The sequence below is a fragment of the Vidua macroura genome, chromosome Z (genome assembly GCF_024509145.1).
Source record: "Vidua macroura isolate BioBank_ID:100142 chromosome Z, ASM2450914v1, whole genome shotgun sequence".
Taxonomy (NCBI): Eukaryota; Metazoa; Chordata; class Aves; order Passeriformes; family Viduidae; genus Vidua; species Vidua macroura.
In genome coordinates this window covers 41,084,376-41,098,350 of record NC_071611.1, presented here as the reverse complement: position 1 = coordinate 41,098,350, position 13,975 = coordinate 41,084,376, and the positions used below count along the sequence as shown (strand labels likewise).

At 62.6% G+C, this 13,975-nt stretch overlaps 3 protein-coding genes across 4 annotated transcripts; all 3 read left to right on the top strand.

The window, feature by feature from the left end:
• Positions 1 to 1,256: 1,256 nt before the first annotated feature.
• Positions 1,257 to 5,705, top strand: TAF1C (TATA-box binding protein associated factor, RNA polymerase I subunit C). Of its 2 annotated transcripts, none has more exons than XM_054002654.1 (14): positions 1,257 to 1,424; positions 1,543 to 1,636; positions 1,774 to 1,880; positions 1,972 to 2,067; positions 2,148 to 2,218; positions 2,305 to 2,552; positions 2,627 to 2,737; positions 2,850 to 2,973; positions 3,084 to 3,155; positions 3,275 to 3,410; positions 3,505 to 3,633; positions 3,773 to 3,947; positions 4,073 to 4,210; positions 4,499 to 5,705. In XM_054002654.1, the coding sequence occupies exons 1-14, from the start codon at positions 1,323 to 1,325 to the stop codon at positions 5,674 to 5,676; spliced, it is 2,781 nt and encodes a 926-aa protein (XP_053858629.1). In that variant the 5' UTR covers positions 1,257 to 1,322; the 3' UTR covers positions 5,677 to 5,705. The 2 variants fall into 2 exon arrangements, with proteins under 2 accessions (XP_053858629.1, XP_053858628.1); XM_054002653.1 differs by having other exon boundaries at positions 1,257 to 1,454.
• Positions 5,706 to 5,921: 216 nt separating this feature from the next.
• Positions 5,922 to 7,855, top strand: HINT2 (histidine triad nucleotide binding protein 2). The gene is made up of 5 exons (XM_054002667.1): positions 5,922 to 5,988; positions 6,762 to 6,920; positions 7,007 to 7,111; positions 7,189 to 7,261; positions 7,712 to 7,855. Exons 1-5 carry the CDS (start codon positions 5,935 to 5,937, stop codon positions 7,801 to 7,803), a joined length of 483 nt encoding a protein of 160 aa, XP_053858642.1. The 5' UTR covers positions 5,922 to 5,934; the 3' UTR covers positions 7,804 to 7,855.
• A 4,903-nt stretch (positions 7,856 to 12,758) lies between these two features.
• Positions 12,759 to 13,613, top strand: SPAG8 (sperm associated antigen 8). Its single transcript, XM_054002669.1, has 4 exons — positions 12,759 to 12,812; positions 12,902 to 13,151; positions 13,270 to 13,332; positions 13,416 to 13,613. The coding sequence occupies exons 2-4, from the start codon at positions 12,966 to 12,968 to the stop codon at positions 13,566 to 13,568; spliced, it is 402 nt and encodes a 133-aa protein (XP_053858644.1). The 5' UTR covers positions 12,759 to 12,812; positions 12,902 to 12,965; the 3' UTR covers positions 13,569 to 13,613.
• The last annotated feature ends 362 nt before the right edge of the window (positions 13,614 to 13,975 follow it).

Genomic DNA, 13,975 nt, shown 5'->3' with positions numbered 1-13,975 from the left:
AGGAATATGTCCTGGCCACAGAAATATGTCCTGGGTACAGAAATATATCATGGAGAGGGACATGGAACAGTTGGCACGCTCTGGAATTAGGGAAATGGATGGAAGGCAGTGAGGGCTACCTATGGAGCTGCAGGTGGTGGGGCTACCTACCCCACGGGTGACTGTGTAGGGGGGGTCAGGTGGTTTTCTACCAGTGGCTACCACCTTCTTAAAGCAAATTGTAGCATGTATCTTAGAGAGGAGGTGTCCTACAGAGGGGGTCTGGGCACCACCCGCAGGGATGAGATCATCTTGACTGGAAACAATCTCATCACACTTTCCCAAACTCCCCTGACATCATCCCCAGACTCCCCTGGCATCACCATCCTCCTTGGCCATATTGGAGGCAGAAGGTTACTACTAATGGGAGTGCTCCTCTCCCATCCTGTGCTCCCCACGGGGCACCCTGGGAGCTGCAGCAGGAGCAGCCACCCCACCATGTCCCAGCGTGACTGCCCAGCAACCCTCCCCAGAGCACAGACCCCCTCCAGGCATGGCTGGAGTTCCCTCCCCAATGCAGACCTCACCAGCACAGCTCTGGGGCCAGTGGCCTCTGGCACAGAGATGTACAAGGACCGTTGTCCCCATGGCCACACAACTGGGGCCACGGAATACCAGGTGTGCCCTTGGCAGGTCTCACAGGGGGATTTCACTGCTCTCGAGGCGAGCAGAGGGAAACAATATCCGTACTCCTGCCCGTGCTCCGGCGAGGTCCTGACCCGATAATTCTCCAGTGCCAGTCCTGCTCCGGCCCTATCCCACGATTCCCTGTGCCCGGTCCTATCCCAGTTCCACCGCTTCCCCTACCCGTCCCGTTCTGTTCCCATCCCTATCCCACCGCTTCCCCCCGCCCGTTCCCGTCCCGGTCCTACCACTTCTCTTTGCCCGTTCCCGTTCCTGAATGGGTCCCACCTCTTCTCCCGCCCGTTCCCGTTCCCGTCCCGTTCCCATCCCAGTCCCACCGCTTCCCTCGCCCGTTCCCGTTCCCTAGCCTATTCCCGTCTCGGTCCCATGGTTTCCCTCGCCCATTCCCGTTCCTATTCCGTTCCCATCCCGGTCCCGCTGCCGGCCGTGCGTTTTTACCCTCCGGCCGTCAGGGGGCAGTAGCGCCCCGCGTGGCTGTGCCGCCGGCGGCGCTCTGTCCCGTGCTGTTCCCGGGCGCTGATTGGTGCGCGGCGGCAGCAGCGCGACGGGGACGCCATTCGCGGTGGCCGCGCGTCCCCACGGGGTGGCGGGAGCGCCGGCCCGGCCGCGTGCTGCCCCCTGTGCCCGGTACCGCGGCCATGGAGTTCCCGGCCGCGCTCTTCCCCTCCTACTTCGGCGCCGGCCCGCCGCGGGAAGAGGGCGGCCCCGCGCCGGTCGCCGGCTGGGGCGAGCACGGGCAGGTGCTGGAGGGTGTCCCCGGCCGCCGCCAGGTGAGCCCCTGCCGGGGGTTCCGGCCGGCCGAGGGAACGGGCAGGACGCTCATGGGCCGCTCTGACTCTCCTCCTTCGCTCCCCGCAGGTGCAGCCGGCGTTCGTGCCCCACCGCGGCGCGACGGGCGAAAGGTGGGAAGCCGCCGACGCTGCGGCCGTGCCGGTGCTGCTGCCCAGCACGGGTGAGAGCCGCGGCAGCTCGCTGCACGGAGCCTGGGGGAAACATGCCTTCCACCTCTATCGCTGCCGCTGCCCCGCAGTGCTGAGCGGTGTCCCTGTGCTCGTGTGATGCCAGGCGGCCTCTGCCTTCTCCCCACAGGCTGCTGGATCCCCTCGCCTACGCCTCAGGACATTCTGTACCGCAGCAGCCTGTGCAGGAAGCTCTGGGCAGGCAAGTCTGGAGCCACTCTGGACTTCGCCAGGCAGGTGAGATTTGAGGTGTTGCATCCTGGCAAGTACCTAGGGGGCAGCGTGGGACCTTTGCATGCACTGACCCTTTCCCCTTCCTCCCACACAGCTGGGCCATTTCTTTGTGGATCACCCAGAAGACGCTTTTGGCTCTCTGGGACATCTGCTGCACAAGAACTTCTACCTGGGAAACACCAAGCTGAAGGTCACTGTCTGTCCAGGAATAACAGTGCTGTTCCCCACCCTTCCCCTGCCAGTCTCAATCTCTGCCCCCTACTCCTGTAGAGACCAGCCCGGAATAGCACCATCCGGATGACAGCCCTGTTGGAGGACATCGACCGCCTGGAGGCCCGACGGTGAGTGTCCTTCTATCCCCTGCCCTGCAGAGGTCTGGGGGGGCTCCTGCTCTGTCCCCCCACCTGATGCTGTCCATGCCCTGCAGCGGCTGCCCCCGGCAGCACTTGGCCTCCCGCCTGCGCTGGTTCTCCCACCTCTGTCGTGACTGGCTCTTTGAGGTGCCGCTGGGGCTGCTGGCAGACTGCCTGCACGAGGAGCTGACTCAGCAGTGGTCCAACCTGCTCTTTGATGACAGCTTCACTGGGGGGGCACTGGCCTGGTTGCCCCCTGAAGACGTGGGGACACCCGTGGGCCGCCTGGTGCACCCTGGAGGGCATGCCATGAACCGCCTCTGTATCCTTCCCCATGGGGTGTCCCTGGGGAGGGAAGTGGGGGTTGTATTGCACCACCCTTAGCCAGCATCCCAGATTTCCAGGATGTGGTGCTGGAGGAGCTGCCCCACACCCAGGGCTCCCCAGTGCAGTTTGAGCTCAGCGGGCGCATCCGGCAAGTGGCTGCAGCCCGTGTGGATGGACAAGGTGAGCCAGCCCCAGCATCCACATCTCAAGGCAGACAGGATATAGGGAGGAGGGGCAGCAGGGGACTCCTGGGATGTTGCCAGATCACATGCCACCTCCTTCCCCCTGACAGATTTTGTTGGGGTTCGCTCAGACTATCACTGTGGTGTTTGGAGGGTGCCAGGCAAGACAGGGGCAGCTCCTGCCCCATTACAGGTGATCCGCACTGATGTGCCTGCCTCCTGCCTCACTGTCAGGTAGGTGCTGGAGGAAGGGATTGTGTGAGGGGGGTGCTCTGCTGGCACAGCCCTACTCTGTGTGGTGGGTTCTGTTGCCCCATGGTGATGCTGTGCTCCCTGTCCTGCAGCCCTCACCTTCCCGGGGAGCTGTCTGTCTGCACCCAGAGCGGGACCATCTACCTCTGGAGCATAGAGACCGGGTGAGATAGGGCATTCAGGGCTGTCTAGGGGCTCGTGCTGACAGTGGAGTCTCAGGGAGTGGGAGGCCCAAGTGACTGGGGCAGCCCTGCCCCATGCCAATACTGCTGTCTCCCCACAGACTGCAGCAGCTCCGCCATGACCCCCAGACCATGTTTTTTCGGGACCATTCACCCTGGCGCTGGAGTGACTTCACAGCTCACCCACGGGTGCTCAGCTGTGCTGACCGCACAGGTTTGCAGTGTCTGGATGCCCGGGTAAGCTTAGGAGGGTGGGCGTGGTGCTTGGGGCAGGCAGGGGAGAGGGTTCCACAGCCCATAGTGCTGACTGCACCCTGTTCTACTGTTTCAGGCCCCCAAGAGATGCCACTTCGACTTGTTCAAGGTGGGCGAGGAAGCTGGCTGTCAGCAGGGCGAGCGTGTGGTGCTGCCCATGTACCTGGGCAGGGCTCACCCCTCACAGTACCTTGTCACGACCCAGGTGAGTCCCACCACAGCTGGGAGCTGGGGAAGACACGCTGCACAGCTGTGTCTCTCAGTGCTTATGGGGCATGAGAATTTTCCAGCTGAGGGGAGATGCGTTGGGGTGTGTCTTGTCTGAGCCAAGACTTCTGTCCTAGTTCTCCATGTATGTGCTGGATGAGCGGTTGCCACTGGTGCCCATTCTGAAGTGGGCACACATGATGAAGGCCCCTCCACTCTTTGCACACCTGATGCCAGGGAAGCCCGAGAGGAGCCACAAGGTGCTGCTCGGTGCGTCCCGCACCCAGGAGCTGTTGCTGTTGCAATACCGGGGTAAGAGATCAAGCTCCAGGGGTGCTCCAGAGCTAGGGCTCCTCTGTGGCAATGTCCTAGCCTCTTTGCTGCTGGGATCAGCTGCTGCTCTGGCATGTGTGCCAGTGTTTGGGGTGTTTCCTCAGGGGGCAGCCAGTCGGCCTGTCAGCTGGCAGGGACTCCGCAGAAGCTGCACAATATCGCAGGGTGCCTGCAGCACCTGCCCACCCAGCTCCCACACCGCCACCACCTGCTCCAGCAGCGCCTCTCAGCTCCAGCAGCAGGTGAGTGTCCCACTCTGCCCCAGGCTGCAGGTCCTGGTGGGGGAGAAGGTGGAACAGAGTGGAAGTGTAGCCTTTGTCATGGCCTGTCTGGACTGTGGCTGAAAAAGCAAAGCAAAGCCCCAGAATAATCCTGCAGAAGAGATTAATGACATGGAAGAAGATGTACAGGGCAGAAACCAGCAGTGAGAGTGCCCACTGAGGGGTGGAGGCAGCCCCTACTGCTGGCCAGGTCCCTGGAGTATTCCCAGGACTGGAACCCTGGTAACAATGCCTTTTCTGTTCCTGCAGGGCTGGCTGCCATGCTGCAGGAGGATGGACCGCACAAGTCCATGTTGATTTTCCAGCTCTCTGAGGCTGGGGATGTCTTCTGCCAGAGGCTGATCCACAAGGCAGCACAGCCCCCTGTACCCCCATCGAGGGATGAGGCCACAACAGCCCCTGGCTCTTCCCCTCTCTTCGAGGCTCCAGCCAGCAGCCCACATGGCTTGGGCAGTGAGGGAGAAGAGGAGGAAGAGCAAACATTCTACTTGCCCAACCTGGAGGTGATTATCGATGAGGAGGAGGAAGAGGAGGACATGGGCACACCAGCACCCCTGGAGGAAGCTGAACTACTGCAGGAGACATGTGCCAGCCCCCAGCCCTCCCCAGTGGTGCCCAGCCCAGCTGCAGCTCTGCGGTACCGCCGATGGCTGAGGGCCCTTTTCAAGACCTGGAGGGAGCCTGCCCAGCACACCTGTCCCCCCAGCCTCAGCCAGAGGCGCCTCTTCACCCGCAGAGATCTGGAAGTGCCAGCAGGCCCCAGCAGCCTGCAGAGACAGATGCGCCAGCGGCTGTGCCAAACCATGCAGGAAGGTGGCCGCATCCAGTGCTGGGAGCCTTTGGCTCTCCAGCCCCCTCCCCTGCCACAGACCCTGGAGCTGCCAGGGCGTCCAGATCCCCTAAGTACCCGTCTGACAGCAGCTTGGGCTGGGGACTGGGAGCAGTGGTGGGAGGAGAGGACAAGCTTCAGTGTAGCGCAGAGACAGCAGGCACTGCGGGAACGGCGGCGGCGGCAGAAGCGAGCCCAGGGCCACCACAGCCTTTCCGCCAGCTTCACCTCCTCCCTCACCTATCAGTCTGAGCTGTCCGAGCTCAGTGACGTGGGCCCCTCACAGCTCTCACACAGTTGCCCACCTCTTCTCTCCCAGGAGGGCTCACCACCAGCAGGCAGCCCCCCAGTTCGCAGCCCCCCGCCCTCACCAGCACCCGACGAAGCCCTGCTGTCTTCACAGAGCTTGCGCTGCCGCGGCATCCCCAAGGAGCGGCGGAAAACACTGCGGGACTACTTGTCTGTGTGGGCCGAGGGGCCCCTGGAGCCTCCAGAGCCCCCTGGCAGCCAGGCCAGCCAGCTGTGCATCCCTTCTTCACAGAGCCAGCTGTCCTCCGCCTCGCAGCCCCGCCGCAAGCGCCCACGAATGGGCTTCTGAGTGCAAATAAACCTGCTTGGCACAGCCTTCTTCCCAGGGTCCTCAATTGTTTGGTCAAGGCACCCACCCTTAGGAGCAAGGGAGGTCGGACGGGATGCCTGGCCTCGAGACTCCCCTCAGGGAGGGGATGACTATCGTTCCCGGTTGGCGGGTCTCCGACGCGAGGGTCGCCCACTTGCCAGGCGTGGTCGCAGGCGGGCGCTTTAAGGGGGCGTGGAGCGGGGATGGGTGTGTGTGACGGGGGCGGGAGCGGCGGCCATGGCGGCGGTGCTGGCGCGTGGGCTAGTGCGGGGCGCGCTGCGCCCGGCGCAGGTGGGCACGGGGGGACGCGGGGACGGGGTGGGTCCCGGGATAAGGGGGACACACCGGGGTGTACAGGGTAGCTGGGGCACCGGAACGGGTCCGCACCATGCTTGCCATTCCACCTTCGGGCAAAGTCCGCGGCGGGCATGAGCGCCGCTCCGCGCACCCCTAGGCCACGGCACGGGGCCTCGGAGCACCCGTGGGTATCCACCCCCACCCCAGCCTGCGCCCCCGCGGGCACAGCCGCACCCCCGAGGGCACAGATCTCTGTCAGGGTCGTGGACAGTCCCCTGGGAGCACAGCCCACTGTCCAGGCTGTGGACAGTCCCCTGTCGCCCCTGTCAGCACAGCTCGCTACCAGCCCCCTGGGCATCTGCCCCTCTTACCGCTATAAATGTAACCCCCTGTGCACTTCTCTGTTGCCCCATGTTGCACGCCCTGTCACAGCCAAGCATCACCCCTGTGTGCACCCCCAGGGCTTCTGTATGAATCCCACCACTTTCCACATGCATCCCCCATCACATCCCCCATCACTCCATGCATTAGTCTGATTACCCCCACATGCATCCCTCGCCCATATCCCAGCGTGCACTCCATGTCACCACCATGTGCATCCCCCCACGTGTCCCCTGCCACCCCCACGTGCATCCCACCATCACCCCCATGTGCTCCCCTCCACCACCTTGCACGCATGTTCCCCCACATACCCCCACCCACCCCCACGGCGGAGTCCTTGTCCTTGTCCCCACGGGCACAGACTGTAAGCCAGGTATGCTCCTCAGCCCCAGCGGTGCGTGTCAGCGCCCGGCAGGCGGGACGGGGAGGTGGGCAAGGCACAGCAGGCAGCAGCGGCTGGCAAGGAGGCAGGAGGGCAGTCCACCATCTTCAGCAAGATCATTGACCGCACCATCCCTGCCACCATTCTCTATGAGGATGACAAGGTAGCTGGGACAGCAGGACCTGCATCCCTACTGGGGCAGGGGGGCAGAACCCACGGGTGTGGGGCTTACCCTGCTCCCCCTGGTAGTGCCTCGTCTTCCGTGATGTGGCCCCCCAAGCACCTGTGCACTTCCTGGTGATCCCCAAGCGCCCCATCCCCCGGATCAGCCACGTGGGTCCCCAAGACACTGAGGTGAGTCCGGAGAGGTCCCTGGGACATTGGTGGCGAGGGTCATACAGTGCTGACCCTGCTGCTCCCCCTTTCTTTAGCTGCTGGGGCACTTGATGGTGGTGGCGGCACGCACAGCACAGGCAGAGGGGCTGGCTGATGGCTACCGCCTTGGTGAGTTGATATCCCTTCTGCTGAGAAGGCAGGCAACCTGGTTTCAAGACACAGCACGGTAACCCGGCCTCGCCCAGGTCACTCGGGCCACTGACATGCACAGATACCAGTGTGGTGGATGGTCAAAATGGCATTTATTACTTTATCTTGTGTGGTTAAATAGTCAAGGGGCCCTACTACGTCAAAAGGGGGACGGTGGGTCTGGCTAGGGTTAGTAGGGAGTGGAGGACTACTGGTGTTAGGAGGGGCTACATGTCTCAGGGGTGATTGATTACATATCGCAGAATGAGGGGGAAGGGGTCTTGTTTTCCGTTACATCCTGAAATCTTCCGTTCGCCTGTCCCTATCATCCACATATCCCCTACTGTTCTGTGGGGCAGGACCCTCACTGGTGGTCCTGGGGGGCTGGGGACAAAGGGGGTGGCCTGACTTTTGTACTTCTCTTGACAGTGATCAACGATGGGAAGCATGGCGCACAGTCTGTCTACCACCTGCACCTCCATGTGCTGGGGGGGCGGCAGATGGGCTGGCCCCCTGGCTAATGTCCACTACCCACTTGCTCCCCAGTAAAGCATCTCCTTGGTGGTGACTTCAGTGGCTCTGCATCAGGGTGGCTTTTTTGGGGGTGGAGGTGGCTGGCCTGGGCAGGGCCGGGCTGGCCTCCACTGTCACAGCAATAGAGTTGGTACCCTGCTTTTTGCAGAGGGTCTGGGCTCCTCATGTACCAACCCCACAGCTGAAGCAGAAGGGTTTTGTGGGGCTGCCCACAGCTCACAGGCAAAAGACTCATCTTGGTGCTGGGCTGGGGGAGCAGCCTGAGTGCCACAAGGTTGTCCCCAAGGTGGGGAACATCCTAGGGGTGTCAGTAGTGCACCACGTCCAAGACTGCTCAGCCAGCCCCAGCATCCCTGAATGCCCCTGTTCTACCTCAGGTTTCCGTCCTGACAGCCCCCTTGTGTTGCCACCAGAGCCCTGCACTGGACAGTGATGTTTCCCTGCTTTTCAAAACCAGTTAATTGCACTAGATTGATCTAAATGTCCTTGGAGCAGGCTGTTGACTGCACATGTACTTCTTGTCCACCCCAGACGGACCTCTCTGGGAGCTCCCAGGAGGATCATAACCCTGAGCAGAGCACAGGGCAGGACAGGCTGCATGGTGGGTGGACCTGCTGTCCCCTCCATGTACACAAACCTATGTACTCCCCCATACTGCAGCCACTGTACTGCTTGTGTTTGCACTGCCATGCAAAACTCAACTGCACTGCTCATCCCAGACACCCCAGCTACCTCCAAGGGAAACTCACTGTACTGCTCACCCCAGTCCCGCCCCCAAGCGCACGCTGACGAAAACACATCATACCCTTCGCTCCAGACCCCACAGCTGTGAACCACGGAGGGAAACTGCACACCCCAGACCCCCCCTGCACACAAAGGCCAGCCGGCTCCATGCACACACAGCGCTGTTTACAGGCCTTGACCGTGGTCTCGTGCCCGCACGTGTCCGCTCCGGCCCCGTGAGGGGAGCACACGCGGGGCTCGGCGCATGCGGCCGCCCGCTCCCTGCCGCGTGCCTCCCGCGCCGGCTGGGCCGTGGCCGGGTGCCGTGGCTATATTTAGTGGCAGGGGCCGGTGCTGGCGCGGTGCACGGCGCACCTGGCACCGCCGTCGGGACCGCCTGGGCCCCCGCCAGCCGCTGCGCAGGGGACCGCAGCCCGCCGGGGAGAATGGTGGCTCTGTTCATCCCCCGGCTCGGTGGCGCTGGCGGCGGGAGGCCCCCAGGAGCTGTGTGCGGCTGTGGCAGAGCCCAGTCACTTCCCACACATACACACCCAGTATAGTATGGGGAATGTTTTCGGGGTGTAAATGAGCCTTAAAATTGTTGATACTGCTGCTTCCTGTCTCTGAGGCTCCGTGTGGGCTGGGGCCACGCTTGAACTCAGGACAGCCCTGCCTTGGGGATGTGTATCCCAAAGAGGGTTGGGTGTCCCTGGCGAGGTGGGGTTGCTAAAGATGGGCCAGGGATCACCAGGGCATCATCCCCCAGGGCTCGCCCAGAGCAGTTCCACAGGGAGTGCTGTACTGGGCACAGGGCACAGGCTGGCACGAGAGGTCAAGGCCAGTTGCCTGCCATCGTGTTTCTTCCTCTGCCAGGTTTATTTTGTCAGTCCCCGAGCAGCGGCAGGGCAGGACAGTGGGCACAGCCCCATGGGGACGAGGCGGGGGGGGACGGGACGGGACGGGGGACAACGGCTGTTTTGGTTCCTCAGCCGGAGAGGATCACCAAATGACGCAAGTTCCCAAAAGAGCCGGGCGGGGGGGCTGCGAGGGATGTGTCAGCCGGCGGCGAGAGGCAGCCAGATGTACTGCAGCAGCTCCAGGGCTGCTGCCCGAGCTGAGGCTGCCAGAGCACAGCTGCACAGTGATGCCTCATAGACCACCATAGAGTGGTTTGCCCCACAGTGGTTGCGCACACTCGGAGTGTCATCGACAGGCTCCCTGTCCTACAGTGTACTCTGGTGCTGTAGGTGTCCCTTCAGTATCCCTCAGGCACCCATGCCGCCTAGCCAGGCTTTTGGTAAGCCCACAGGTGCTTGGTGGGGAATCTGGGGATGCTCCTAGGAAGACCACCAAGGGATGCAAGCTGGCACAGGGTCCCCAAGCTGCCACCCCTTCAGCATGAGCTGGTGTAGGGGTGCACTTCAGGGACCAGCACAGGGCCCATGTGTTAGTCATGCATGGGGGCATGACTAACAGCATGCAACCGAGAACCCTCACAGTCAGCTGCTAGCCCTGCCCTGCCCTGGCACCACCAACCCCTTGCCAGGGGCAGCAGGACTGATGTGGCCCCAGCATGGGGAAGCCATGAGATGAGCTCAGGACGCGTGTCCCATCTCTCCTTCCTCCCTGCAGCTGTGCAGCAGATGGGCTTTGAGGAGCCCCTGCTTGGCACAGGGCCGAGGGCCCGCAGGGAGGAGCAGTCCCCAGTGGGGGGCCCCCCGGCCCGCCGAGGCCAGAAGGACCGAGCACATCCCCAGCCAGGAAAAACAGAGGCCCCGGTGTGGAAAGCATGGTGCCCCATCGGCGCACACCGCAAAGCACTGGAATAACAGCCCTCACTCCCAAGCCTGCCGCCTGCAATCAAAGGGCCCTTCTTCTGCTTGGCCTCTGCGGGGATGGGGCCAGGGGCCCATCGAGGGTTGGTGGTGAGAGGAGGCTGCTGCTCCATGCCGGCGGGCACGGGCTGCCCCCAGCCAGGCGCCAGGCACTTCCGCCCCATCACCCTAGGGCAGCTGGGGGTCCCTGGGGCAAGCGGGCATATTCCAGTGCCAGGCCCAAGTGGTGTGGGGGTCACTTGGGGCAAGCCGTGAGGAGCAGTGTGTCCCCAGGAGCTCTGGGCACGTCCCTCCTGCTGCCCCAGTGGGGCTGCGCTGGTCCTGCACAGGTAGGATGCACCCCCGAGAAGCCCTGCGGCTTCTTGCCTGTCCTAAGTGGTGGCCCCACGGCACCGGTACAAGATGGCGTGGGGTACACGGACCCAAAAGGGGGGACAGCCTTGATCCTGTAGCGCAGTGCGGGCACCTCTGTGTCCCTGTAGCCCCGCGTCCCCATCCCCCGACATTCCCATACCTCCGCACTCCCGTCCCCTGCACCCCGTCCCCCATACAGCCCCGTCGCCCCTCACCGCACCCCCTCACGCCGACCGCGCCCCACCCCCACCCACTCAATCGAGACCACGCCCATTATCTGTTTAACTAATACTTTTGCCCCGCCCAGTTCGCGATACGGCCACGCCTCTCCTGGTCTCTCCGCCAATGAGACGCACGCACGCGCGCGGCTCCACCCCGGAGCGCGCGGCCGCCGTGCACCGTCTCCATGGAGAGAGGGGCGTCCCGCCGCGCGCACGCGCAATGGAGCCCGGATCCGGCTGCGCCGGGGGGTGCGGCCCAGGCTGCGGGCAGCGAGACCCCGTGGGGTAACCCCGGTGGGGAGAGTCGGGGGCAGGGCCTGTGGAGCGCCAGGGGCCAGGGGGGAATGAGGAAATGGTGGTCCGGTCTGTGGGGAGGTCGCAGCAGGGGGCTGAGCTCAGGCAGGGGGGTGGGAAGCGTGTTTCTGCTGGAGGTCAAGGGAACAGAAGGGAGTTATGCAGGGGGAGACCCCTCGAGATGACAGACCCAGCAGCAGGCACTGCTTCTGTCCCCCAAAAGGAGAGGGATCTCTTGTCCTTTGCCCCAGTGTGGATGTGACACTGCAGAGGACCCGGGGTCGGGACGCTGCCTGTGCTGGTGGGGGCTGGGGACGTGGTTGGCAACGGCGGAAGCGCCCCTCTGCCTTTCTTCAGGGTCTGTTCCCAGCAGCAGGGGCGCTCTGAGAAGCCATATGGGTCCCAGAGGCCATGTGGAGAGGCCACCGTTCAGGGTCCAGGGTGATGAACCCTTGCCGGTCCAGGGTGAGGTGCCCGTGGAGAGGCTCCCCTGCCGCGGTGGTCCGCTGATAACCACCACCAGGAGGCTCCAGGAGATGTCAGACATAGCCAAGCCGCCCCAGGAGATAGCAGACACAGATGAGCTGCCTACTGTGGCCCTACCACTCGTGCCCAGCAGGGTGCCATCCCCAGAGACTGGGAAGGATCCCTCTGGGATCAAGCTGACTCCCTGGCTTGGAAAGTGGGGGACTAGCCCCGAGGAGAAGTCCCCCTCCACAATGCCGGCGCTGCTCCCTACCCCACCCACACCAGCAGAGAAGCCCAGCTAGTCGGTGCCGCAGTGGAGCCGTGTGACCCATGACTGGCAGAAGGAGGTAACTCCATAAGGGAAAATGCCCCTCAAAGTTGGCCCCATCGTGTCCCACATGATGCTCTTGTGAAGCTCCCTGCTCCTGGGCAGACTCATCTCTTTAAATAGCCACCCGGACGACCTTGAGCCCAGCACGATAGAAAAGGCACAGGCAGGCACATGGGGAGTACCAGTAAGGCAGGAGGGAAGCTGGGATCTTGCTACTGGGAAGCAGGATCTGTGTGTCATGGCCCGTCACAGTGATGTGGGGATGGTTGCTTGGGCAAGCCAAGCTGGGGGGCACCTGATGGACCAAACTGTGCCACAGCCTGGAGACTCCATGGGTTGTTCAAGTGCCGTAAGAGCGTTTGCCCAGGGGCAGTCTGGGCACCCAGGTGCTTGTGACTGCCATACAAGGCTGGCTGACCTCCACTAGGCAGGACAGGTCAGCCCTGCCCAAGCTGTGTCCCTGCTCCAGCTTTCCCAGGCTTCTAGCCAGAAAAACCATAACACGTCTTTACATCTTATGCCTCTAAGGCTATCAAAAGCCTAAAAGCCAGGAGCGGGCATGGGAAAGTGCAGCATGGGTTCCTGCCCCCTTCCACAACCCCCACTGTCCATCCCTAGGTATTCATGGATCCCCTGGACTCTTGACCAGAGAAGGATTTGGGCAGCGAGGACTTGCAGTGTGGCTACCATGGACTGCCGATCCACCAGTTTCTCTCCTCGCTCCGCCCTGAAGGACTGCCCACCTCTCAGGGCCGTGCTGCTGGGGCAAGGTGAGGCTGACCCCAACAAGCCAGGTGCACCCCAAAAACGCAGCATGGGAATCTTAGCTGGGAGGCTGATGGCACCTTCCCATCTGCAGGGCAGCAGAAGGCCACACTGGCATCCATGTTCTACGAGAAATACAGGCAAGCCTGCACTCCCGCATGAGACCCACCCTTAGGGCTATGCCCCAGAGGAGGGGACCTGAGAGGTACGGGGTCTGCTCTCACTGCAGTAAGGAGATGGAGGAGGAGATCCGTCCCCGCCCGAGGCGTATGGAATCCATCTCCATCACGCACCAGGACTACTGTGCCATGGGCTTCCAGTCCACACCCCAGCCCATCACCCAGGTACAGGCAGTACACATCCCCCCTGCCAGCTTACAGCAGCCTCCAGGGAGGCTGCAAGGCTCAGCGTGTCCTGCTGAGCATGCCATCCCCACTGGCTCACATTCTGCTTCCACTGCAGCCTCACAACTACTTAACAGAGCAGCCAACCAGCTTCTGGCTGGAGCAAGCCCGTGGACTACCAGTAAGGCCCCCACCACCCTGTCCAGCCAGTACCCTGGGAGTCTCAGCTGCTGACAGAGACCTCTCCAATTCTCTCCTCTCCAGGGTGTCACTGCCTTCTTCAGCAGAAACATTCCCTTCAAGAGGAATGCAGACTTTTCCACTCCCATTACCATGTACTTAGGGCATCCCAAGCCCTTCGACCTCTGTGACCCCTACAACCCCCTGAGCAGCCAGCTCCAGCCCCACAGACAATAAAAAACAAGGGGACACAGGTGGTCCCAGCATCCTTGCCCACCCCAAGGCTGTCCTCAAGCTGGATGTTTGGAGGGGGAGCACTGTGTCCCTGGGATGTCAAATCCCATGAGAGCATGAAGCAAAATGGGAAAACTTTCAGCCCTCTTGCAAATCACTGTTGACCCACTGCTGACCACATTGTGGTCCCAAGATTTCCTCCTTAGGCATGGAGGCAGAGCCCCTGGCACAGCCCCATCCCCTGGGACACGTCCCCTCCCTGCGCACACAGTGGGTGACACGCAGCCATTGTTCCAGTCCCCAGGCACAGGTGTGTTCCAGTAAGAGGCGGCAGCAGGGCGGCCAGAGCATGAGCTCAGAGGAACACACTGCAGCCCTCACGCCAAAGCAAACCCATGGCAGCCCTGCCT